We start from the raw sequence: 26,368 nt of genomic DNA on the forward strand, positions 1-26,368 counted from the left end.
ATAATATTACATTATTTTATTTATATATCACACACACAATAAAGGACAGACTAAATTAAAACTAGACACACATCTGTTTTCTTTTTTTTTTAAATATAGCAGGTCAGGCAACTGTAGTTATTATTTTCTGTTTTATTGTGATGATGCAATGCACGACCCTGCCAAAAGAGAGGGCAAAATTGAACGAGCAGTGGTGCATCTCAGGAAAGATCACATCACATATGATATGTTCATCTGTTCCTTTGGTCACTTGCCTAAAAATACGCACAATAGAAGGCTTGTTTTATGGATGGAGAGGAGGGAAGGATAATTTTGCTGTTTTTTTCCCACACTGCTCAGTATAATTCAAATCAAAATGGCGTTTTTGGAGAACTGATGACAATGTGTTATGGTATTTTCCTCAGAAAGATCTTGCAAATTATATAGTGCACATGAACATTTGTGTGTTTTATTAGAGTTCTATAACAAGGCACATGATGGCTGAACACACTGTAGTTATGGAGAAGGTCTGTTTAGGCTTATATGCACAGGCAAGGATCAGACAGTCCATAAGGTACTGAGACTAGATTTAAAACAAAAAAAAAAAAAAAGTGTTGAGAAAAGGTGCCCAACCAGTGCTTGTTCATGAGATGCAGGTTAAATTTGAGTGCTAGGTACATTTGGTAAAACTGAATAATAGCACACATGAAAACTTCACCCACAATCATTTCTCATTAGGCTACGTTGTGTTATATACAGTTAATTTAGAAAGTATTCAGATAACTGTTAATTATGACGGCAAATATCAACTTTTAATCAAGCTCTCTTCCCCCCCACGTGTCTCAATCCCCCCCCCCCCACGTGTCTCTTATCCTACTCACCAATGTGTCTTACCAGCCAGTGTTAATTTTGGCAGCAAATTTAAATTTGGTTTTAGTCAGTCTTTTGACTAAAAAGCTATTTTAGTCATCTGAATGGTTTTAGTTTTGGTCTACTAAACCTCCAACATTTTTGTCAACTAAATCGAACAAAAATTGTTAGTCAAAGAAATTAACACGGATTCAGATCCCTTCATTTTTAATGTTGCAGCCTTATGCTAGTATTGTTTAAATTAAATTTCACATCAATCTAAACTCCATACCAAATAATTACACAAAAAAAACTGACATAAAGCTACAACATGTACATCTGAAAAAAATAAAGTGGTCTAAACACTTTCTGAATGCATTGAATAAATAAGGTATACTAAAGAAAATGACACAATGCATACAGATACATTAAATTGTCGTGTATCTCTGTATGTTTGTAAATATATATAAAAAAAAAATCAAGCTGTAAACAAACCTTTAAATTTTGTATACAAGTAGCAAGGTATTTCTTTACATCGCTGTCATTTCCTGCTAAAAGTTTTAACGAAAGGTGAGTAAGGTGCTTGAATGGGTTTGTTTCTATAATATTTAAGTTTGCAGGAGCACAGTCTGGTACACTTGAAGATGTTAATAGCTGCAGTAAAAACCTGTAAAAATATAGAAAAGAAAAACTATAAAACAAAAAACACATTTTTAAACAAAAACTAAAAAAGTTATGTGTAAAGGCGCTCAATTTTCTTAAATATTGAAAGTTAGCAGCTACCACAAAGTGTGAGCATCTCCTTCACAACACACGCCATTGAATATGTGAATATAGATACCACCAGTGATAGTAGTGGAGCAGTAGAAAATGTCACTTACGTAATGGATATACAGCAACATGCTAGATAAATAAGAAAAAACACAAAAAAGTGTAGTATATTAGATATTCCAATATGAGTGTAAGTATGATCAATATGCACTTGCATGGGGTAGAGCCAAATAAAGGCAGGCTCAGATCTCACAAGCAGATGTGTTCTAAGGGGATACAGGCCCTCTTCAGTCTTTGTCCGTATTGGCTCAATGGGAGATACAAAACAAAAAACAAAGTGGCTGCTTGTGAAGTACAGTATGATATGTGTAAACCACTTATAGTAGGTAAAGACCTTGATCCCCTGATTCAGAGCCAATTGGAACTGGCTCTGGAATATACAACTTGTGTGTCTCTACAAAGGGGACACTAACGTTATTTGGTCCAGGAAGCAGTGGGAATTGAGTGGCATGGACATTTTAGTAGAAAAATATTACATTAAACAAAAAGATTACAACATGTATCAAATATAAAAGTCTAAAGTGCTCCAGTCCTGCTGATGACGCATTTTACCACATTCTGTGGCTTTTTCATCGGTGTCTGCTTCCTTCATTTACCAGTCTTTTAAATCCTTGACTTCTTACCCATAGGTCACTTTGTCCGAAATCCGTCCAATCGCTGTTTTTCTATCCAGGAGGTGTGTGTATATCAGTTATCTGTATGAGACATCGGGGGAAGTGATGCGGTAGTTACTCGCATCACTTCCATCATGATTATTTTTGCCATTTTGGTTAAGGGCATGTTCAAGGAAAGTACCATGTAGATCCGAAAACCATAAGGGACGTATCGGTCCGAGAATCGCGTCACTTCCTGGCTACGGCCTACTGATGGTGTCCATAGTGATTTAGAGTCCAACAGATATAGATCTAGAAAAAAGGTAGGGCTGAAAGCAGGATATCGTCAGCCCCCAGAAAGAACATTATAAGTAAAATGTCTGCAATATGTATAAATGCAAACTAAAAACTTCATTAATAATTACAAATAAATGTATAAGATCAAACCTACATGATAAAATCTCAAAATATGATTATTATTATTATTATGTTATTTATATAGCGCCATCAAATTCAACAGTGCTTTACAATGGGTGGACGAACAGACATGTAGTTGTAAACAGAAAAGTTGGACACACAGGAACACAGTGGTTGAGGGCCCTGCTCAATTAGCTTACATGCTAGAGGGAGTGGGGTAAAATGACACAAAAAGGTAAGGATAGTATTAGACTAGTGACAGTTGCAGAAGAGAAATCAGTCTATTAACAGTTCAATTGATACGCTTTTATGAAGAAGTGGATTGTAACAATTTTTTGAAGAAGTGGAGACTAGGTGAGCAACAGAGGAGGGAAGCGAATTCCACAGGAACGGTGCAGCCCTCGAGAAATCTTGAAGGCGAGCATCAGAGGTGGGAAAACGGACAGAAGATAGACGTAAGTCTTCAGCAGATCGTAAGGGCCTAGGCGAGACATACTTGTGTATAAGGGAGGATAGATAGGTGGGAGCAGCATTATGTAGCGATTTGAAAGCAAGAACCAGAATTTTAAATTGAGCTCTATATCTTATAGGAAGGCAATGTAGGGACTGACAGAAGGGTGAGGCGTGGGAGGTGCGGGCGGACAGGAAGATGAGCCTCGCCCCAGCATTCTTTATGGACTGTAACGGCGCAAGTTGGGAGCACGTAAGACCACTAAGAAGTGGATTACAGTAGTGAAGCCGAGAAAGGACAGTGGAATGGGCCAGCACCTTAGTCGCATCAGGCGTTAAGTATGGGCGGATACGCGCAATGTTTTTGAGATGGAAATGGCAGGATTTGGTGATAGACTGAACATGAGGCTTGAAGGAGAGGTTGGAATCAAAGAGAACACCTAGGCAGAGAGCCTGTGTGGTGGAGCTGATGGTAGCACCGTTGACTTGGAGGGAGACAGACGCAGGCGTAACAACACTTGAAGGAGGGAAGACCAGAATTTCAGTTTTGGTCAAGTTTAGGAAGTGGGCAGCCATCCAGTTAGAAATAGCAGAGAGGCAGTCAGAGATACTAGTCAAGAGGGACAGATAGATTTGCGTGTCATCTGCATAGAAGTGATATTGGAAGCCAAAGGAGGTATTGAGTTTACCAAGGGAGGCAATATAGATGGAGAACAGTAGGGGACCAAGGACTTGCTCTTGGGGGACACCAACAGAGAGGAGTTGGGGAGAAGAAGCAGAGCCAGAGAAAGAAACACTGAAAGAGCGCTGGGAGAGGTAGGAGAAGCACCAGGAGAGAGCAATATCTTGTAGACCGATATTGCGGAGGATGAGAAGAAGCTGTTGATGATCAACAGTGTCAAAAGCCGCAGACAGGGCAAGGAGAATTTGGATAGAGTAGTGACCATGAGATTTTGCAGTGAGTAGATCATTGGATACTTTGGTCATTGCCGTTTCCACAGAGTGCTTAGCGCGGAAACCAGACTGAAGCGGGTCTAGCAGAAAGTTGGACTCGAGGAAGTCTGTCAATCTCGCATACACAATTCTTTCAAGGATCTTGGATGCAAAAGGCAGTAACACTTGAAGGAGGGAAGACCAGAATTTCAGTTTTGGTCAAGTTTAGGAAGTGGGCAGCCATCCAGTTAGAAATAGCAGAGAGGCAGTCAGAGATACTAGTCAAGAGGGACAGATAGATTTGCGTGTCATCTGCATAGAAGTGATATTGGAAGCCAAAGGAGCTATTGAGTTTACCAAGGGAGGCAATATAGATGGAGAACAGTAGGGGACCAAGGACTTGCTCTTGGGGGACACCAACAGAGAGGAGTTGGGGAGAAGAAGCAGAGCCAGAGAAAGAAACACTGAAAGAGCGCTGGGAGAGGTAGGAGAAGCACCAGGAGAGAGCAATATCTTGTAGACCGATATTGCGGAGGATGAGAAGAAGCTGTTGATGATCAACAGTGTCAAAAGCCGCAGACAGGGCAAGGAGAATTTGGATAGAGTAGTGACCATGAGATTTTGCAGTGAGTAGATCATTGGATACTTTGGTCATTGCCGTTTCCACAGAGTGCTTAGCGCGGAAACCAGACTGAAGCGGGTCTAGCAGAGAGTTGGACTCGAGGAAGTCTGTCAATCTCGCATACACAATTCTTTCAAGGATCTTGGATGCAAAAGGCAGTAACGACATTTGTTCTTCGAAATAGATTTTACAATTAAAAAATGTCAAGAAACAATAAAATGTATTCTATTAAACAGAATATTAGAAATGGCAGAGTTCGAAGTCATTATTCAGTCCATGGGGCACCAATGGATTCAGATTGAAAATCCATTTCATCTCAGTCTGCCCCATTTTTCTAATCATATATCCGCCTCTCCAATCCAGCACTACTATTTGAATCCCAATAATTTCTGTACCTCTAGGGTTTTGTTTATGTTTAATTTTGTAATGTAGTGAGATTATGTTTCTCATTCCCATTTTTTATATTTCTTACATGTTCATGAATTCGAACATTCAATTTATGTGTTGTGCGTCCCACATAAAACAGATCACAAGGACAGTTTATCAAGTAGATCACTCTTGCTGAGTGACCTGTAATGATTTGCTTTATATGAAAAATGTTGTCCTTTTTGAGTAAAGACTTTAACCAGACGTTTATATAGTTCCCAGTATTATTACATGCGACATATTGTCCACATCTGTAGACTCCTTTAGATTCTTTAAAGAATTGGGTTGTTCCTTTGGTTTTAAAGTGGCTATGAACTAGGTTGGTTTTTAAATTGGGTACCCCTCTATAGACAATGCAAGGTTTTTCTGCTAATATTTGACTTAAAAAAATCATTCCTTAAAATTGCCCATTATTTAATAAACATTTTTTTTTTCTTTTTTTTAAGATCATAGCTTTGACAATTTAAAATGACAAATAAAAGCCAACTTCGAACTCGGCCATTTCTAATATTCTGTTTTATAGAATACATTTTATTAATTGTAAAATCTATTTTGAAGAACAAGTGTTGACCTTCATATTTTGAGATATCATAATGTAGGTTTGATGTTCTTATACATAAATTTTTAATTATTAATGAAGTTTTTATTTTGCAGACCTCCCGGAAAGAACATCCGCAATTTGATGGATTTCGGATGAAGTGACCTATGAGGAAGAAGTCAAGGAGTTAAACGACAGGTAAATAAAGGAAACAAACATCATTGAAAAAGCTACGGAACGTGGCGCAATGCATCATCGGTAGGACTGGAGCACTTTAGACTTTTTAGATTTGATACATGTAATCTTTTTGTTTAATAAATGTAATATTTTTATACTAAAATGTCCATGCCACTCCATTCCCACTGCTTTCTGGACCAAAGAAGAGAAGTGTCCCCCTTGTACACAAGCTGTATATTCCAGAGCCAGGTCCAGTTGGCTCTGAATCAGGGGAACAACGTGTAATGGTATTTATTAATTAATGACTTTACATCATAAAGAAAGCATATTTAGTGTAATGCTTTGGAGGCACCCCTAGGGGCAGTGTGTAGGAAGACATGTGCTTCTGGCAGTGACATCACAGGTCAGCCTATTTAGGAATACACTGAATAAAAACCAGATGTATGAGAAACTCTGTCTCTTTTCCTGTACCTGACTGAACCTAAGATGTAGTACCAGCTTTGACTTAACCCCAGCCAAAGGGCTGGGGCCTTGTAAGTAATATGAATCATTGTAACATTTAGCAACTGTAATAGCCTTTTGTATAACATTTATCAACCAACAGCCTTTTGTAAGTAATATGTTGTATAATTATTGTGGTAAATTGACATTCTGCTAGCATCTGTTTATTTATTATAGTTATATTAAATAGACATTTAATATTACAACGTTTTGTGTATTTTCTATCCACATATTCGACCATAATACCATGAACTATAAAAATGTTAATGTTGTTCCGTATTGCTTAATTATGTATTAAGAGATTAATATTCATATTTAAGTCACGACCACAACACAAGGTCTTTACCTGCTATAAGCGGTTTACACATCTCATACTGTACTTCATCAGCAGCGACTGTTTTTTGTATCTCCCATTGAGCCAATACAGACAGACTGAAGAGGGCCTGTGTCCCTTTAGAACACATCCACTCGTGAGATCTGAACCTGTCCTTATTTGGCTCTACCCCATGTGAGTGCATATTGATCATACATACACTCCCATTGGAATATCTAATATGCTACACTATATAGTGTTTTTCTTATTTATCTAGCATATCGCTGTATATCCATTACCTAAGTGACGTTTTCTAGTGCTCAACTACTATCACTGGTGGTAACCGGTTTCCATTCAGTTTATCTATATTCACAAAAAACAATTTTTATAGAATTGCAATAAAAATGCTTTAAAATGTAATACTATCCTAATTTTTTCCAAATCTATAATACTCTTTTTAGCAGAGCATGAATACTCAGAAGCAAAGTAATCAGTCTGTGTATGCATTCATTAACCCTATGTATAAACCTTATATAACAAGCACTTATACAATTTGTACATATTGTTTTACACATAGTTTAAAAATGCATTTCCTTTAATAAAATATGTTGGCATTTGATAACAAGGTTTAAAGCATGTGTAATAAAATGATGCAACTTTTTGTTTCAGTATTACTTCTGCTTTTCTAACAAACATCAAAGAAACTTCTTTAAGACCATTTATTGACTTTATTTTTCCTATGGCGTTAGCTATTGGAAATGTGAACTTTCAAGAAGTTGTGACCCTAAATAGAATGGTGGGGGTGGGCGGGTGGGGGGAGAGAAGACCCTTACAGTTTTCTAACTAATCAGTAGATTGATCTTAACATGACACAATCTTGTACTTTGTGGTTTTTAAGTGCAAAGTGTTTAAACAAAATATCTTGACAGCATTATTTTGATTTAGCAATCTAATGGTTTTCCAAACTTAGTTATATTTATAGCATAATGTTAACGACAAACAAAAACAATAAAGAGGAATATATGTCTCCAATAATAACACAGAAATGTGTACCTGGGAACAGCTTTGTCCTGCTCCAAAATGCATTGCTCTAAGAGGTCTATAAATCTCTGTGGAAACGCAGAAAACTCTACTAGTAGTCCTTGCTGGTTCTTTAAACTATAAGTGATATGAAAAATACGTTAGTCAAAGAAAGAAAATACAAACTTCACTTAATACGGCCATTGATGAAACCAAATGGTATTAATAAAACAGAGAAGGATAAGCTAAATACTTGTAAAGTGGCATGAAAAAAAAGAAAATCCATGCAACAGTGATTTAAAACACATCATAGCACACTCCTTGCTGCCCACCCCCATTTTTCAGAAGTGTACCCATTAGAGTTTTTACTCTAGTTACGCTCACTTGCACCTGATAATCAATAAAGTCTTTAAGATGCAGTGGCAATTTGAAAAAGTAGAAATGAAAGAACAAAATAAAAACACACACACACACAAACCAAACCTTAAAAACTGTTCACTATTGCCAAATAAGGTTGCTGCGAGGTATCTAATGGTGCTAGATTACAGCTAAGGCTTGATGGAAGGCTATTTTAGTTGTTCAATTTGGACGATGTTGGAATTTCAATCCAGTCAAGAGATATACAAAGACAAAGTATTGATAACTGGGTCTCTGTATTTCTCCTCTGCCTGACTTTCTTGGATGCAGAGGTGGTCTTGAGGGATCCTCCATAAAACTTAATGCTGTACACTTGCGCATGCACAAAAGTACTGCAGCGACGTCGGCTCCGACAAGGACCCTGCCCCAACAAGGGGCAGGTTCAGGTAAGTAAATCTGACCTTTTCCTGCTCCCACCCAGCAGTGACGTGGCACTTGACACAGTTTTTTGTCACATTACTTTTATAGTCTGTTAGTCAAACAAGAGTGCATGCACCAGAAAAGTAAGCAGGTGGTAGGATACAAGAACAAGGAAGTATGAATGCAACCAAGGAGATGTAACCCATAACCATCACGATGAGCAGTAGCAGTTAGAACAATAAAAAGTACCCCTTTAAGAAAGCAGCATAAAGGGATACACCAGACTCCAATAGCTTGCTGAAATACAATGTGTTAAGAGTGTATCCTCTGTTTAATTTAGCAAAAACTGCAAATTTTAATAGAAATTTGCACTTTTAGAAAATAAAGTTATAAAATAACCTTGTTACATCCCCCACCTTGGCTGTCAGACAACTGGTCATGCTATGTCCTGGTTACCAAGTCTAATGGAGCTAAATAGTTTTAGATGCACCCCCTAATCATCTGCATGCATGTTTTCCTTGTGGGCATATCTACTAAACAGTGATATATAGTTTTATTTTGGGCAGTAGAGTGTCTTTAGAGTATAGATTGAACATGTTCAACTACATTTGCATATTTCAAGGAAAACCACATTGTAGAATTATGTGAACTAAACACTGGCAATATAATTAACTCAGGAGGAAGTGAGGTTTTACGGGCCCATTCATTTGTGGAACCAGAGGAAAAGTTGAGAAAATAAGTTGTGCTTGTCCAATGATCTGAGAACATGGCACAAAGCTAATAAACTGAGGGTCAAGATGGACCAAAAAAAAAAAAAAACACCTGCAGGTCAAATGGGAAATCAGGTAAAAAAAGAAAAAAAAAACAAATTACTTAAAAAAGGTTATGGAATAAAAGCACAATGTTAGTGAGAATTGTAAAAAATGGAAGTGCATTCACTTTGTATTCCCCCCCCCCCCCCCCCAGTCCCACATCTACTACAAGGATATTGACAGGTGCATATTACTGCAGGTAGGATCAACATAATGCTTCAATATAATACCAAGTACTGATAGCTAGTTCATACAAGAATTGCAGCTTATATTACTTTTTTTAAAGAAGAAAAAAATAAAAAATACACTATGCATATATAACCATAAGCAAACCTATACATCTAAAAATGCGTGGGTGCATGGATTATTCCTTTGAGGAGATAAACATATGACAAAAGTTCTTACAGTATTACTATTTATTTAATACTCACTGCATATTACAGAGTTAAAAATGTGTTTGTTTTTTGTTATGCTGTGGTAGAAATCTGCATCAAGCATATCTGATGCATCTTGTAAAGGAACAATGGCAACATTCTGCTATGCTGCCAAAAAATAACCCTTTCATGGTACATTCAAATTTACCTTTGGAAATCTTCTTCCCCTAAAGTAAGATTATACAGGAAAAATGGATCTTTATCATCTGACAGACGAACTATTAAATCCTAGTAGAAAATAGAAACCAGATTAAATGAAAATAGAAAAGTGCTACAAGCACATCTGATACGGATAGTACAAAGAAATTGTAACAAAAATAACCATTTTCAGGTACATCTGTATGTGGATTAAAAAAAATTAATTAACATCAAGAAATATGCATTTAAAACCCAATTTTTCTTAAAGTCAAGACTGATTACATTAAAAAGGTAAAGATATATATATATATATATATATATATATATATATATATATATAACAAAGCAATGCACAGCAAGTGTATCTCAACTAAGAAACAAGGCTAAACATAATTTTAATAAATTTCTCACCTGAATATTTTTCCATTGCTGCTTTGACTGCTGCAGTCAATGCCTTATACAGAGCCCGTGTCCCAAACAACAGAATACATAGGTTTGCACCCAAGACTCATAGCTACCAAATCTTGCAGGCAAAGACTTAAGCGGAGGTAGCATTTTTGGAATATTTCCTACCAATTTCAGGGTACTCATTACATGTATAGACCGCACATATTCCCTGGTTTTCCAAACACACCAATTAGGTCTATCAACCTCCCCTCATTTCTCACACTGCATGCATTTTTACCCTTCACCCCTCTAATCTCTACTATGGTTTGAATTTCCCATCCAATCTCCTTATCTGTAATAGAAACTCTATATATCCTTATGTTCTCCCTTCTATTTTTAATTCTTACTTCTCTCATTGCCAAGATCTCTACATCCTTCTGCTTCCCAGTTTCTGCTGACACCATCTTCCTTGCCCCCACTTTACTTCCCACCTCTCTCTGTTCATCCCATGCACTTTACTCATGCCTATCCACCAACTCCTAAATCCTCCAAATACAAGCTTTCACCCCAAATATTTAAATCTTACTCTCACCTTCTCTTCCTTTCAATCCTTCTGCTCCAGGAAGCTGGATATAATTCTCCAAACCTTGGTCCCACCACCACTAACCTACTTTGGGCCAATGTAAGAAATCACACCAATCTTATACCCACCCCTTGTAACTCTCCCTTTATGTCCTCCTTTCACACGGTCCTCTGGAATGCATGAGCTGTTCAACATCACCAAATCAACGGTCGTCCATAACATTCATCTCACATTCCCTAAACTTACTCCCTTTAGTTCTCTCCCTCTGACAATGCTACCCCTGCCTGGTTTTCCTTTGGTGTTCTTCACATCACTCACAACCCAAGACATTCTCACAGCAAGCGAGGCAGTGAAGGTTCTGCTTTCACTGCACTGCTCCTTCAAACCTCTACCAATCCCTCTCTCTTATTTGAAATGTATTCAATTCACCTGTTTAAGTTCATTTCTTTCCTAGCTTGTTGCAAAATTGGAAGTCCTTCAAACTGGGTTTTTTGCCTTCTTTTGGCTCAACAGCAAAAAACAAATGTGAGGAAGGGCTGAACTTAATGGATGCAAGTCTCTTTTCAGCTATGTAACTATCCCTGCAAATATCATTTATCACCCCCTGGTTCCCCTCTTCTTGTCCTTGCATTTGGACAGCGCAACCCTCATTCTTGCTAAACAGTCATACTTTTCTGCTCTCATTAGTTTATGCTGCCATCTTCCTCTTTGATACCTTTAACTCTCTTCTTTGCCCTGCTGTGGCCCCCCTCCCTTACATTTGATAGCTTTGCATGCTGATAAGATTAAGAAAATAATTTGTGCCTCCCCATTTGCTCTTTACGCTCTCAATTGCACTTAGACTGTGCCTTTACTACACTTCAGGCCTTCACCCCGGCTACTGATAGTGGTCTAGACTTCTCCTTTCTTCTTGCCCACTTGATCCTGTTCCACCTCCCCTAATCAGATCTCTCTCCCCTTGTTTTATGCAGTCCTAAATGCATATATTCTACTGCTATTTTTTCCTGCTCCCCTGAAACATGCTACTGTACACCCACCCCCCCCCCCCCCCCAAAAAAAAAAAAAAAAAAACACACCCTCTTGACCAGTCTTCCCCTTCCAACAATAGTCCCATACCCTTGCTCCCTTTTTCCTCAAAGCTCCTAGAAAGACTTGTGCTTTGTCTGGCATGTTTCCTCAATTCAAACGCTTTCCTCTGCCCTCTACAATCTGGCTTCAACCCCCTCCACTCTACTGAGACTGCTCTGATTAAAGATACAAGTGATCTAATTGCAGCTAAATCCAAAGGCTCTATACCAATTCTTTTTTACCTCTCTGCCACCTTTGACACTGTTGATTATGTCCTTCTCCAAACTCTTCAATCTATCAGTCTCTGTGAGACAGTCTGATTTCTTTAAACAGTCAGTCAGTGTTTCCTTTTCCAATGATACCTCCTGCAAAAAAATTTAAATAATGGAGCACCTACCTTTTTATGAACCGGATTTGTTGAGGAACGTGTTTCAACAGTTAACCTAACATTGGTGCGCCTGAAAGAAAATGCATGTATATTACACTTAAGATGGATCATTAACACAATTGAGGATTCTCTGATATAATGCAGTTATACTATTATCCATATTTAATAGAACTTACAAAAACAACATAATTTTTTTTTTAAATGGTAGAGAAATATAGTCACCAGCAGTCATTAACACATGCATAAATATCTGACATGTGAATGTATATTCTCCTTATGTTGGTTATTTACACTAAATATTTTGGATAGCTTTGTCTTTATGTGTACCAGTTTTAAATATTATATATGATTTTTTCAGTAATAACTTAATTTCACAGGTTCATGTGAGCATTGCAATCTCATATCTGTTTATGAACATGCAAATGGCTGCTGCTGAGCCTCTAACAATATTCTACCATTAAGATTTGTTTATACACCAGGTTTACCAAACTGGTTTAAAAAACAAAAAACACACAAGCCACTCTGTTTGAAATTTGAGTGCCAAACGTTTTCTGCTCCTGTTGGACTATAGCTCTAATGTTCGGGAGATTGTAGATTTGGTTGGTGGGAATTAAGATATACATTTGATGTAATGGGATAGAGAAGCAATCAGACTCCTCTAGTTGTTTGTGGAGCCTAACCAGAAATTTTGTTCAAAAGCTTTATATCTCTGTGAGAACCTTTGGACAGGGAAATTACTGGTCAACCTTTATCTTTTTATTGGAAAATGCCAACACTAACAAATAGTGCGCTAGTTATAAAGGAAGTGGTTGTTCATGAGCTACAGAGGCAACTTGCTGCAATTGACAATTAAATATATGTATTACAAATAAATAAAATACATAATCTGAAATGCCTATATAGAAAATAGGTTACAGAGACACCTGACACCTATTCACACCATCAATGTGCTTGGCTGTCTGTTAACTTGAATCTGTGATGAACTTGGAAATCGCTTTGTAGATTTTTTTTTTTTACCTTTTGATATCAGCCTACTGAGAGTGTGACATCTTGAGATGAATGAGGAATTCAGTTTAAAAGGGATACAATAAGCATCAAAAAACAACTTTAGCTTAATTAAACAGTTTTGGCGTTTAGATCATGCTCCTGCAGTCTCACTGCTATTTTCTCTGCCATTTAAGAGTTAAAGGATTTCTGTTTCAGTTTATGCAGCCCTATCCACATCTCATAAATCATGAATAGATCTTTCACCATTGGCAGACTGTGATTAAGACCTTAAAAGAAAAACCCATAATCTATCTTGCACAGAAAAATAAATTTGACTTCTTTATGCACATCATATTTTAAATGGTTTCTTTACTTTTTGCAACTTTCACATGTTCCTGCTGACCACTTTAAGCCTGAATTTTAAGATTATATTCTATGTAAAATGTTAGTTCTTTTGTAAAAGTATGGCAATATGCTATGTCTAATTAAAGAGAAAAAGATAGCTCACAGTATGACACTAAATTGGAATATAAAAACTGCAGCAAAATAAATCGAAAAGCAATAATTAAAAGATTCTGAACACTGTGAAACATATAGTAAACTCCTTTTAGGTGTTTCACCTCCTTGTAGGTGAAAGTTTAGGATCCAGTGATCATCAGTCAGTGTGGTTTAATATAAGAACAGTGACTGAGTCACACCACACAAAAACAAACGTTTTAGACTTTAGAAAAAAAGACTTTTCCAAAATTAGAATATGTGTAAAGGAGTCATTATCAGACTGGAGCAATTTAAATGGAGTCCAAAAGAAATGGGATTATTTAAAAGTTGCACTACTGAAGGCCACAGAAAATTGCATTAGGCTTGTCAGTAAAAGCAAAAAATTCAAGAAACCACTGTGGTACTCCACAGATGTAGCCAAAATAGTAAAAAACAAAAAGTTAGCATTTAGTAATTATAAAAAAAACCAGAGTGAGGAAGACAGAATGACCTATAAGATTAGGCAGAAAGAGGCTAAGCAAGTTATAAGAGCTTCCAAATCACACACAGAAGAGAAAATAGCACAGTCAGTAAAAAAGGGGGACAAAACCTTTTTTAGATACATAAATGAGAAAAGAAAAGTAAAACAAGGATTAGTTAGATTAAAAACAAAAGAAGGAAGGTATGTAGATGAGGATAAAGGTCTAGCTGACTGCCTCAATGAATATTTTTGTTCGGTATTTACAGATGAAAATGAAGGAAAGGGACCTCAGTTAAGAAAAAGGATAAATGAGTCATTTATTACACGTGAGTTTACAGAGGAAGAGGTTCTATTTCAACTGTCAAAAGTAAAGACAAATAAGTCAATGGGACCTGATGGAATACACCCAAAGCTATTAAAAGAGCTTAGTGGTGTACTAGCAAAACCATTAACAGATTTATTTAACCAATCATTGATAACAGGAGTAGTCGCAGAAGATTGGAAGTTAGCGAATGTTGTGCCCATTCACAAGAAAGGTAATAGGGAGGAGTCGGGCAACTATAGGCCAGTAAGCCTAACTTCAGTAGTGGGGAAAGTGATGGAAACCATGTTAAAGGATAGGATTGTTGAACATCTAAAAACACATGGATTTCAAGATCAGAGACAACATGGGTTTACTTCAGGGAGATCATGCCAAACTAATCTTATTGATTTTTTTGATTGGGTAACTAAAATTATAGATCAGGGTGGTGCAGTAGACATTGCTTACCTCGATTTCAGTAAGGCTTTTGACACTGTTGCACATAGAAGGCTTATCAACAAACTACAATCTTTGAGTTTGGATTCCAATATTGTTGAATGGGTAAGGCAGTGGCTGAGTGACAGGCAACAGAGGGTTGTAGTCAATGGAGTATATTCGAAGCTTGGGCTTGTCACCAGTGGGGTACCTCAGGGATCTGTACTTGGACCCATTCTCTTTAATATTTTTATTAGTGATATTGCAGAAGGTCTTGATGGTAAGTTGTGTCTTTTTGTGGATGATACTAAGATATGTAACAGGGTTGATGTTCCAGGAGGGATAAGCCAAATGGAAAATGATTTAGGTAAACTAGAAAAATGGTCAGAGTTGTGGCAACTGACATTTAATGAGGATAAGTGCAAGATAATGCATCTTGGACGTAAAAACCCAAGGGCAGAGTACAGAATATTTGATAGAGTCCTAACCTCAACATCTGAGGAAAGGGATTTAGGGGTGATTATTTCTGAGGACTTAAAGGTAGGCAGACAATGTAATAGAGCAGCAGGAAATGCTAGCAGAATGCTTGGTTGTATAGGGAGAGGTATTAGCAGTAGAAAGAGGGAAGTGCTCATGCCATTGTACAGAACACTGGTGAGACCTCACTTGGAGTACTGTACACAGTACTGGAGACCCTATCTTCAGAAGGATATTGATACCTTAGAGAGAGTTCAAAGAAGGGCTACTAAACTGGTTCATGGATTGCAGGATAAAACTTACCAGGAAAGGTTAAAGGATCTTAACATGTATAGCATGGAGGAAAGACGAGACAGGGGGGATATGATAGAAACATTTAAATACATAAAGGGAATCAACACAGTAAAGGAGGAGACTATATTTAAAAGAAGAAAAACTACCACAACAAGAGGACATAGTCTTAAATTAGAGGGACAAAGGTTTAAAAATAATATCAGGAAGTATTACTTTACTGAGAGGGTAGTGGATGCATGGAATAGCCTTCCAGCTGAAGTGGTAGAGGTTAACACAGTAAAGGAGTTTAAGCATGCGTGGGATAGGCATAAGGCTATCCTAACTATAAGATAAGGCCAGGGACTAATGAAAGTATTTAGAAAACTGGGCAGACTAGATGGGCCGAATGGTTCTTATCTGCCATCACATTCTATGTTTCTATATTTCTATGTTTTGCAAAATATAAATACAATAAAAATACGTCTGTACTTTTAATGACATAAGGATGCCAGTACATCTGAAGTATGCTAGCTTTATGACGCAAGGATATGTCCTGCAGATTTGGTGTGAGCAGAGTTAAATCCCTGCTCACATCAGAGTCCTAGGTATCGGGCTCCCCTTTATCCGTTGGGGTCATTTTTAATGGCCCTAGACTTTAGATTGAGCAGCATGCAGTGCTGAAAGTCAACATGGCATGCAGGTCATTCTATAGACATGTCAATGCCTATAACTATTGCGGTGTGATTAGTGCCCTGCTCACACTATTAAACTCTGGTATCAGTAAATACCTGGGGCTCCCCTCTGTCAGCAGGGGCCATTTTTTTTTTATTAGAATTGGTGCCAGCAAGAAAATCCCTTTGTTGACATCAGTATAGGGAACCCTAACCGTTTATAGTGTTAAGATTGAGATTAGGATTAAGGTTATAATTAGGGTAAGGGTTAGTATTAATGAGAGGTTTAGCATTAGCTACAGGGTTAATTGGGGATTAAGACTTGGTTTAGGATTTAGGACTGGGTTTAAGGTTATTACTTTGGAAAGGTATACAAATTGGATATTTTGAGGAGTATAGTAAAAGTATTTTATGTTACAGTGGGACATGACATTTTAAAAATAAGCAGAAAAAGATACAATATGCATGTAAACATTGACAAATAAAAATTACTGGAAGACTGTTACTAGAGCTTGCCTTAACCCTTCAATGTAACAATATCAATTGGTATATATTTTGCTTTACATATTTTCCACCATTTGGTTTACAGATCAACATATATCCCCTAGCTATGAATCATCTTTTCCCATCAATTGTCATGCCATGGGCAGAATTTCAAATCAAAATAAGTATGCTTGTCTTTTGGGCTTGTGATTTTCCTACATTTTGGCTCAGGGTTTGGAATTTCTACAAATAACCAATTGGCCTAAATTCAAATGAAACTGCAGTTCATAACAAAAATTAATTCCCAAGTCTGGTGGTGGAAACTCAAAGTGTAACAAAAAAAAAAAAAAAAAAAGTCAAACTTGTAACAGATGATGACAAGATACATATGCAACATTAATGACAGATGCACAATTCAGAACATATTGTATATTGTAGTCTACACCACAGATTATTAGAGAGATTGGCCAGAATTTCAAAATATCTTTTTGTTTTACCTGCATATCAATCTTTGGATAAGTGATTGACAAAATGTGAACATTTCTGACAACCGACCTTTTACCAGGAGAGAAACAGAAACCTCATCACTTATGGTTTAATAAACCAAGCTTCAGAAAGCTAGAAGCAAGGAATTTATGAAACATAAAAAGGTTACTGCTGATGTCTAACTTTTTTGACTAGCCTATTTAGGATTCTATAAGAATATATTGCACCTAGCACTAAACAAAACCAGCATGTTTGCTTGTTTTCCAATGATATTTTAGAAATAAAAAAAATATATAAGGGATTATAACCTCAGATAAAAAAAATAAAAATAAAAGCGAAAAAAAAAAAACAGTTTAACTGTCCTTAGTAAAAATTTCATTCTTGCATTAAGTCTTAAAATGAAACTCCACACGCCATAACCACTACAGTGCACGGTTTTCGGTTGATTTTTTTTTTTTTTTTTTTTTTAAAGCAGATAACGAAATAAGAGGCAGTAGTTAGGTTTTCTGAATAATGACCTTTAGACATTCTTATGTGGGTTTTCACTATAGCTCTATAAATTATTTAACTTTTTAATGTGTTAACTGTAATCCTTTAAATTTACATGTCGATTTGCTATATTTTAGGGGATACAAATATTTACATTTTCTTCCTTTTTGAGCTTGACTTGTGCTTTCATCATGCCAATGAAATTATTCACTTAAAATGGATAGACTGTCTATAAAAGGAACACACAAGCACAGAAAAGATTTTATGCATGCTGTAATGGTATTAAGAAATTTTAAACCAGAATGATACGCCAAAATCATTGAGTACTACCCTGTACCAAAAATTCCAATTGTTGTGACCAAAAAACATTGTAACTTCTACCATTGGCTTGTCACAAAATAACAGATATTTGAGTGTTAGTTTCTATCATGGCTTTTCTTATTAACCAGAACAGCTGGTCACTGGATGTTTTTGTTGTTTATTGCACCATTTTATCATTACTCTGAACTTGGCAGAGCTGATTTCACAGCAGGGCAAAAGGGACAACGGCTCTGGGCACCACTTGCCCACAACATTTGTCTCTTGCTCCCCTTGGTAGAGATGGGAACCAGTGGCAGAACTACCATCTGTGCAGCTGGTGTGGGATCACAGGAGCTCACAAGCTGCAAGGGGGAATATTGGGTGGCCCACGCAATTAGAACTGTCCAAGAGTTAATTTATATATATATATATATATATATATATATATATATATATATATATATATAGATATATATATATATATTGGGTTAATGGCATTACTTTTTATTGCTATAATATTTCAGAGTATGTCTGTTTTTGAGAACTCGATTTAGAAGACCTACCCCATTTTATATTGAATATACTTCTCATATGCCGTTTTTTATGTTTCTAACACGTGATTCTGAATATAGATGGTAATGTATTTGGTTTATTATGAACAAGTCTTTTTTTAAATATTCTACTTTGTAATTGTTACCCGACACTACATTTGGATCGTGAAATGATACTTATATAAATATTATGGGACTCTGTGTTTAAGTTTTTTGCTCCCTTTCTCTCAATGTTTTAATTGATTGCCGGACTGCATTTAAAACATAGTACGAGTGACTGAAGCTTAATTGGTTAATGAGCAAGGGTATTTTATATGGACTGAAGTAGGAGGATACACTGAACGTTTGAGAAAGCCCCAGGAGGAGGGTCAAAACGCGTCACGGGCCGGAACCAGGAAGTAGACAGTGATCAAAGATCAAACAAGCAACCAAGCCAAGGAGAGAAGTGGGACTTGTGAGGACTGTTTGCACATCCCGTATCCACTACAAGTTGGATAAAGGGCTGGTGAGCTGTTTCGAAATACTGATGCTGGAAGCTTTTTTTTTTTTTTTTTTTTTGCTGCAATAAAATAAATCTACTTTACCCGACGGCTGCAAGTGTATTGATAGGATCCTATGCACACCAGGGGCTGAACCTCCCTGAGTCCAATAGATTTGAGTGGTACTTTGACCACTCTACATTTGTGAGTGCTTTTTATTTAGCCGTTTGTTACTGATTATTTCATTTTAAGGCAATATTGCAAAAGATTTTTTCCTTTTTGTTTATCTCCTATATTCTCTTTCATTATGGATAACTGTGCAAGTATAAAAGTTTGTGTTAGTACTTGTGGGTGTCACTATACCACTGCCTATTGAGTTAAGACACACATATATAACACTGCTACTTGGGCACATATTTGTTAAATAATAAGCACTATGGGCACTTATTTATTTTTAAGATTTGTATATGTGACTTTTATACAGTGTTTGACAGTGATTTAAAGGATCACTATAGGGTCAGGAACACAAGCATGTATTCCTGACCCTATAGTGCTAAACCCACCATTTAGGTGGCTTGCCCTCCCCTTTGTCCCCCTATAAAAGTTTTAAACTCACCTTATTTCTAGCGCTGGCTCCTTCCCCCTTGTGACATCAAAATAGCCGATTTTTAGCCAATCCACTACTTTCCCTATATTGACTAAAATCGGCACGGGGCGGGGCCAAATGCCGTTTTGGCCAATCAGGACCTCCTCATAGAGATGCATTGAATCAATGCATCTCTATGAGGAAAATTCTGCGTCTCCATGCAGAGCGTGGGGACGCTAAATGGCAGGGCTGCTTACTATGCAGCCCTGAGCCAGGAAGCCCTCCAGTGGCCATCTAAGGAGTGGCAAATAGGTGTCCCTACGGGCAATTTAAACACTGCCTTTTCTCTGAATTGGAATGGAATAGTTCACATGGGAAAACTAGGTCAGTAGGTTCCCCACTTCCATGAAATAATTGAAAACGAGAGAAATGCTTAAAATTAACCAATCTACTGTTATTGATACTTTTTGAATTACTTATCACCAGGATTTTTTGTTGGTTGCTGCAGTTGCTGAAATGTTATCCATAGAGTATGAGTGAGTGTGTGTGTGTGTGTGTGTGTATATATATATATATATATATATATATATATATATATATATATATACACACACACACACACACACACACACACACACACACACACACACATAACCATCTTATTTAAACATATACGCATTGTTACTCTTTGTGCAATACCCACCTCCTGGCCTCCTCTGCTCACTAGTAGCATTGGCTAGGGAGTTTCCATAGTATCCACATCCAATGCACTCGGTTTGCTTTGAGAGAAGAGCAGAAGGACCTCCTATGGAAGGACTTTTCTGCTCTCCCTTGTCAGTCATTACTGACTGTTAATACTCAAGAAGGCAGAACCACCCTCCCCCTCCCCCCGCCCCCACCCCCTGATGGGGAGTTGATATTGTCACTACAGGCAGTCTTAGTCCTGCAAAGTAATAAATACAGTTTCTATAAAATAGGACTAAGTGGGACTGGGACATTGCACCCAGACCACTTCAATTAGCTGAAGTGGTCTGGGTGGCTATATCATCCCTTTAAAATGTTTGTTAATTTAAATTAAGTTGATTACATATTAAGCCTTTTTGAAAGAAAGTTGCTATTAAACAACTATAGATGTCAGTTTGCGTTAAGTGTTCTTGTTAAACATAATGCACAAAAGTCGCTACAAATCCTCTAGCCATATTGCAAACAAATATATATCTAATGTTCATTCCCCCATTTTCAGTAGCATCTCATAATTCTTAACTTTCAGTTGTACAGATTTTTATAGACCGTAACTACACTTATTAATATAAAAAATAACTAAGCATTTCATGGAAGTGGGGAACCTACTGACCTAGTTTTCCCATGTGAACTATTCCATTCCAATTAACAGAATGGTAGAGGAAACCACCATCATGTTTTTTTTTCCTCTTCTTAAATGTATTCTATTTGTATATTGTCAGTAAGGGAAAATTAATACCAAATGGGAGCAATAAGATGCTACAATACAAGAAACAAAGTAGGAGAAAAACTGCAGGATTATTTGGTGGTAGAGGGAAGACATTTTTAAGACTAAACAGACTGGGCTGGGACATCTCACAGCATTTTTGAGCGGAAGGGAGGTTTTTCGCTTGTTTCTAAATCTATTATGAGGGCTTAAAAAGTTGCAAACTACTAGTCGATCGATCTTAAATGTTACTCTCTATTACAGGGTTTCCAACTGTCCTGCTTTTGAGCTTCTGCACAACTGCCCCGATTTAGTTACCTAGTATCCAGCATCCAAGAACACCAAAGTACTATCACTGGGCAGCAATAGCACTATTTCATCATTTGACACATTCAGACTTTGCAGCTGGCATTAGAACTATGCAGAGAGTGCTTTAGCAGCAATATCTGCATGGTCTTTACGTTGAGAACTGGCCAGAGAGGCTGTCAGCTGCATCACTGGTGATGCTGCAAAGAAGGTTTATCCACCCATACTTATTTCAGAATACCAAATGTTGGGAGGCATGTTACTACAAGCCTGGATGGTCAATGGAACACTCACCACGGTTAAATGTTTACTAATGAATGGCTAGCAGGGATTGGAAATTTTGAACCATGTGTTTATAAGCCGTCCATCTGCCTCTCCAAGCAGCTGCATCTTTCACTGTATCAGAAGGTTACCAACAGTGCCGTTAAACCTAAACAAATTAGGTAGAAGCAGCTATTATTTTGCATCCACATGCTTCATTTGAAGGTGCCTGCATATAGTATGATATACTCATGTTACTTTACAGAACCCATCTCCGTCATTGCCCAGTTAGACACAAGCAATGGCAGCCACAGTTATCTACCAATCTTTTCACTGCTGATATAGCTAAGCATGATATAGAGATGGGGGAAAGAAAAAACAAAATGTGTTTTTGTGTGTTTCTGGTTACATGTGGGTGTTTGGCTATTTAAATATGTAGTAGCTAAATTGTTGTGTTAGCTACTAATGATGTGCATACAAGAATGGATGTAGTTTGCCAGGCGAGTTTGTGCGCAGATCAGAAGTGGTGCATTCCATACGTGAGCATGACCAAGTGTGGTTAGGAAGGTCACATCAACACAGATGAACCTAGGACTGATTAGAACAATAAATATGACCCTGGATAACGGGATCACTGGGTAGCAGGAGACTGTACAATGGCAAAATCATTTTACCAAAAGGTCATGTAGCTTAGTAAAATTAATAAGAGCAATAGATATGGAAAAGAGTTGACTACATTGGAGAACACTATCCATTTACAAAAATCCATTCAGATTCGGTTTTCTTCTTAGGAAAATGCCACTTGATATGAGTAAGCAGAGCTCTATTGTTTAGGAAAGAGGAGGGAAAGCACTACATGCTATCATTCCCTTGGGTGAATGAGGACACATAATATGCCAACAGCCTTCACTGGGTAAAGTCAGCGTCACAGGCTGTCACTATTTGTGCATTCCATGTCTTGGTCAAAAAAATAAAAAAAAGCAATGAACAAAGAGACATTAAATAGTAGGAATACATATACATTTAGAGTTTGAGAGAATACTAAGCATTAATTTAAAAGGACAATGTTAGAAAGTTAAAAAAATCTTCTCTTCATATGAAATGTTTTGTTTCAGTTCTATCAATAATTCACTAGTTTAAAAGTGGAGCAGTAAAACAAGCTGGGGCAGATTAAAAGCATCACTTGTCATTATAACATCACCAAGAAACTGCACTGACAAAAAAAAACAACAACTCATCTTTTAAGCTTTAAAAGGGTTGTAGTCTTACATTTAAGTTTTATTTTTTTTAAATATCATGAAAATTAGATAAGGTTTTCTACAAATTATATGTATGAGCAATATATCTGATTTGATTACTATTTTGCCAATTACTGCAGTTATAAAAGCACCAGGACGACTTAGAAACAGGGGTAAGTATAGCCCCTTCCATTATAACACATACAAAGAAACAAGTTAAGTTGATTATTCAGCCTGTACAAAAATTCCATTCCATTATCTTTTGTATATTCCATTATCTTTTGTAGATATCGATGAAATATTGGGAATATCATCTAGACTAATTAATTTAAAGGTGATTATTTGCAAATTATATAAGCACTAAATTTTTTATGTTTTTTTTTCTGATTATTCAGCCTGTAATAAATATGCTACATGACAAACAATGTTTCTAAGAACAAGACTTAAATAACGGAGCAATGCCTACACCATGGAAAGCTCGGAGTATAAGAGACTCTAAAAATATTCTGGGCAATCTTTTTGCATGAAGTTGGATAGTGCTTGTTTGCAGTGACAAGAGTTTTGCTTGCAAATCTACAACAGAACATTTTGAAAAACAAAAATATTTGGAGAAATTCAGAGGTAGTTCATGAAATTAACTGTACTCCAAAGTATACATCTGGTTTTACTGAAATTGACATCTTTAAAGAGTCCCAAAAATTGACTAGGAATGAATTCGGGTCACGATTCAATCTTACTCTGTTGCACAAATTAGCATATAATAAACAAGACTTAGCTACCAAAGGCTTCTGCATGACCATGAATACATTAAATCTAAATTCTTGGCTCCTTTAAAATTCTGTCATCTTATGATATGTGTGAGGGTCACAGAACCCTAGAAGATATTTGCAAGAAGCTTCATATAGTTTTAGGCTATATTATTTTTCATCCCTGGACTCATTTTTCTTCTTACGGCATCAATTTAAGCATTCAGGTTTCAGCTGCAGGGCACTTGATATGAAGCAGTAAAATATATACATGCTAGTATTAATTATGATACACAGTCTCGTCACTCACCGATGGTGTTAGACAGCATAGATTTTCTTTAATATTCTTATTAAAATGACAATATGAAAAACCATATATAAAAGCAATAAAGAAAAATGTCTCAAAATATATTGTGAGCTCATCTATTTCAGAAGTCCTCTATGGCTTATTTGTGGTGTTTATAACTGTACCCCTCCCCCTCCCATTCCACAACATGCATTTACAATCTCCACAACAACGCAGAGGTGGAAGTAAAGTAGAGATGGGCCTGGTGCAAGAATTTTGTGGGGCCCCCCTATTGCAAGGCCAAAAAGTAGATCCCCATCTGTTGTGCAACTCCAATGCTTTGACAGCTGGGGCTCTACCATTTCCTCATGCTTGCAGGGTTGTATTGAGCACTGAGCAGTGTTTGAAGTAAGCACGTTTTTGTATGTAGTATATTTGTGTGAATGTAGGGGTGTGTTTGTATGTGGTGTTGGCATTTGAATACAAGCATGCATTTATGTGTAATGTTTTGTTTTTTAATTCAGGGGTGTGCATTTATATATAAATTTAGGTGATTAAGACAGAGGTGTGTTTGTATGTAGTTTTGACATATCTATGCAGGAGTGTGTTTGTATGTAGTGTTGAAGTTTGAATGCAAACATAGAAACATAGAATGTGTTTACTGTCCGATGGATCAGGATTACCGCAATCAGCTTTTGGAGCTCGTTCAGAACATGGCCATACAGCTCTATAGTTGGCTGTGCCCCCAACGTTTCAATGGAATCTAAATGATATGCTCCTGAATAAACAGAATTTTATCTCCCAACTCAAGGACACCCTACAACACTACTTTAAGGAGAACTCTACCCCTTCCATATCACCCACAATCATGTGGGAGGCACACAAATGGGTCATCAGAGGCCATATGATTGCCTTGGCATTCAAACTTAAGCCATGACTAGAGTCGAGTAGACTCCCTCATGGCAGAAATTAGAGCTCTAGAAAACACGCACAAACTCACTGCAAACTTAACCCTGTACAAACAATTAACTTACAAAAGAACAGAACTTCAGCAAATCTGAAAGGCACAAATTGCACGGAAACTGCGACTTTTCTGACACCAATATTATTCCAAGGGAGGGAAATGTGGAAAATCATTAGCCAAAGCCTTTCAAACTTCCATGCAATCAACCTATATCACAAACATAAAAACACCATTGGGGAGACTTCTCGTTTAATCTCAGACATTATGTCTGCTTTTCACACATTCTATACAGATCTGTACAACCTCAACACAATACCCCCCTCCCAACAGGAAACTAAAAGCTTCCTCTCAGATAGAATAAAACAGACAATCCCTGACAATGTACTACACATTCTAGATGGTCCCATCGAGGCAAAGAAATTTGATCAGGCGGTCAAAAGGCTCCTATTGGGCAAAAGCCCAGGACCAGATGGCTTTACAGCCAAATACTTCAAAACATTCCTGCACACGCTCAAACAACCCATCCTCAGCACTTTTAACTTCCTTTCCACGAGGGCTTACATTGCAGACTCTGTCTGGTTGAGGCAGTAGTGTAATATGCACCCATCTTGTTGATAAATCTAGACCTAAAAGTTTACAAAAATACTAGCTACACATCTTTGTCCTCTACTGCAGGGACAGTCCACCCAGAACAGGCAGGCTTTGTGCCCCAATGAGAGGCAAAACAAACAACACTAAATGACTGAGCCTTATACACCTATCCAAAGCCAGACCTACTGAGAGTCTACACTTATCAGTTAACGCAGAAAAAGTGTTTGACAGGGTGGACTCGTCTATGTTGCGGGCAACTCTCTGGACAATGGGATTCGGACCTTGCTGGCTGCAATGGATAAATGCCATCTACTGAAGACCAAGCGCAAAATCATTGGGCAATTATCAGGATCTGTCCACATCCGAAATGGCACGAGACAGGGGTGCCCCCTTTCCCCATTACTTTTCTATTCATACTCATTCTAGAACCATTCCTTCAGGGAATTAGGGACAACCCTAATACAACGGGTATCAAAGTACAACAAAAAGAATATAAAGTAGCTGCTTTCGCAGATGACCTCCTCTTTACACTTGCAAACCTGAGGACTTCCATGGCTCCACTAATCAGGGAAATAACATACAACCATCTCTCCAACTTCAAAGTGAATTTCACTAAAAGCGAAATAATGCCTTTAAACCTCATGACCGATTCTACATATGCGTTTAAAAGTCAATTCTTCTTCACTTGGACAGATACGGCGACTAAATATGTAGGTGTTCTCCTACCATGCAAACTTAACTCCCTCTATGACCTTAATTTTCTGCCTCTCATGCTAACCATATCTAAAAATCTTTCCAATTGGCACAAACCTCAATT

At 37.3% G+C, this 26,368-nt stretch overlaps 1 protein-coding gene across 2 annotated transcripts in view; it reads right to left on the bottom strand.

The window, feature by feature from the left end:
• LOC134612741 (spindle assembly abnormal protein 6 homolog) overlaps positions 1 to 26,368 on the bottom strand; it is a 74,870-nt gene that overhangs the window by 44,017 nt on the left and 4,485 nt on the right. For both annotated transcript variants that reach the window (XM_063457174.1, XM_063457175.1), the window contains exons 2-5: positions 12,246 to 12,306; positions 9,821 to 9,900; positions 7,683 to 7,787; positions 1,324 to 1,495 (exon numbers count right to left, since the gene is read on the bottom strand). In XM_063457174.1, the coding sequence (XP_063313244.1) occupies positions 1,324 to 1,495; positions 7,683 to 7,787; positions 9,821 to 9,900; positions 12,246 to 12,306 (418 nt within the window). The remainder of the gene's footprint in view (positions 1 to 1,323; positions 1,496 to 7,682; positions 7,788 to 9,820; positions 9,901 to 12,245; positions 12,307 to 26,368) is intronic.

The sequence above is a fragment of the Pelobates fuscus genome, chromosome 5 (genome assembly GCF_036172605.1).
Source record: "Pelobates fuscus isolate aPelFus1 chromosome 5, aPelFus1.pri, whole genome shotgun sequence".
Classification (NCBI taxonomy): domain Eukaryota; kingdom Metazoa; phylum Chordata; class Amphibia; order Anura; family Pelobatidae; genus Pelobates; species Pelobates fuscus.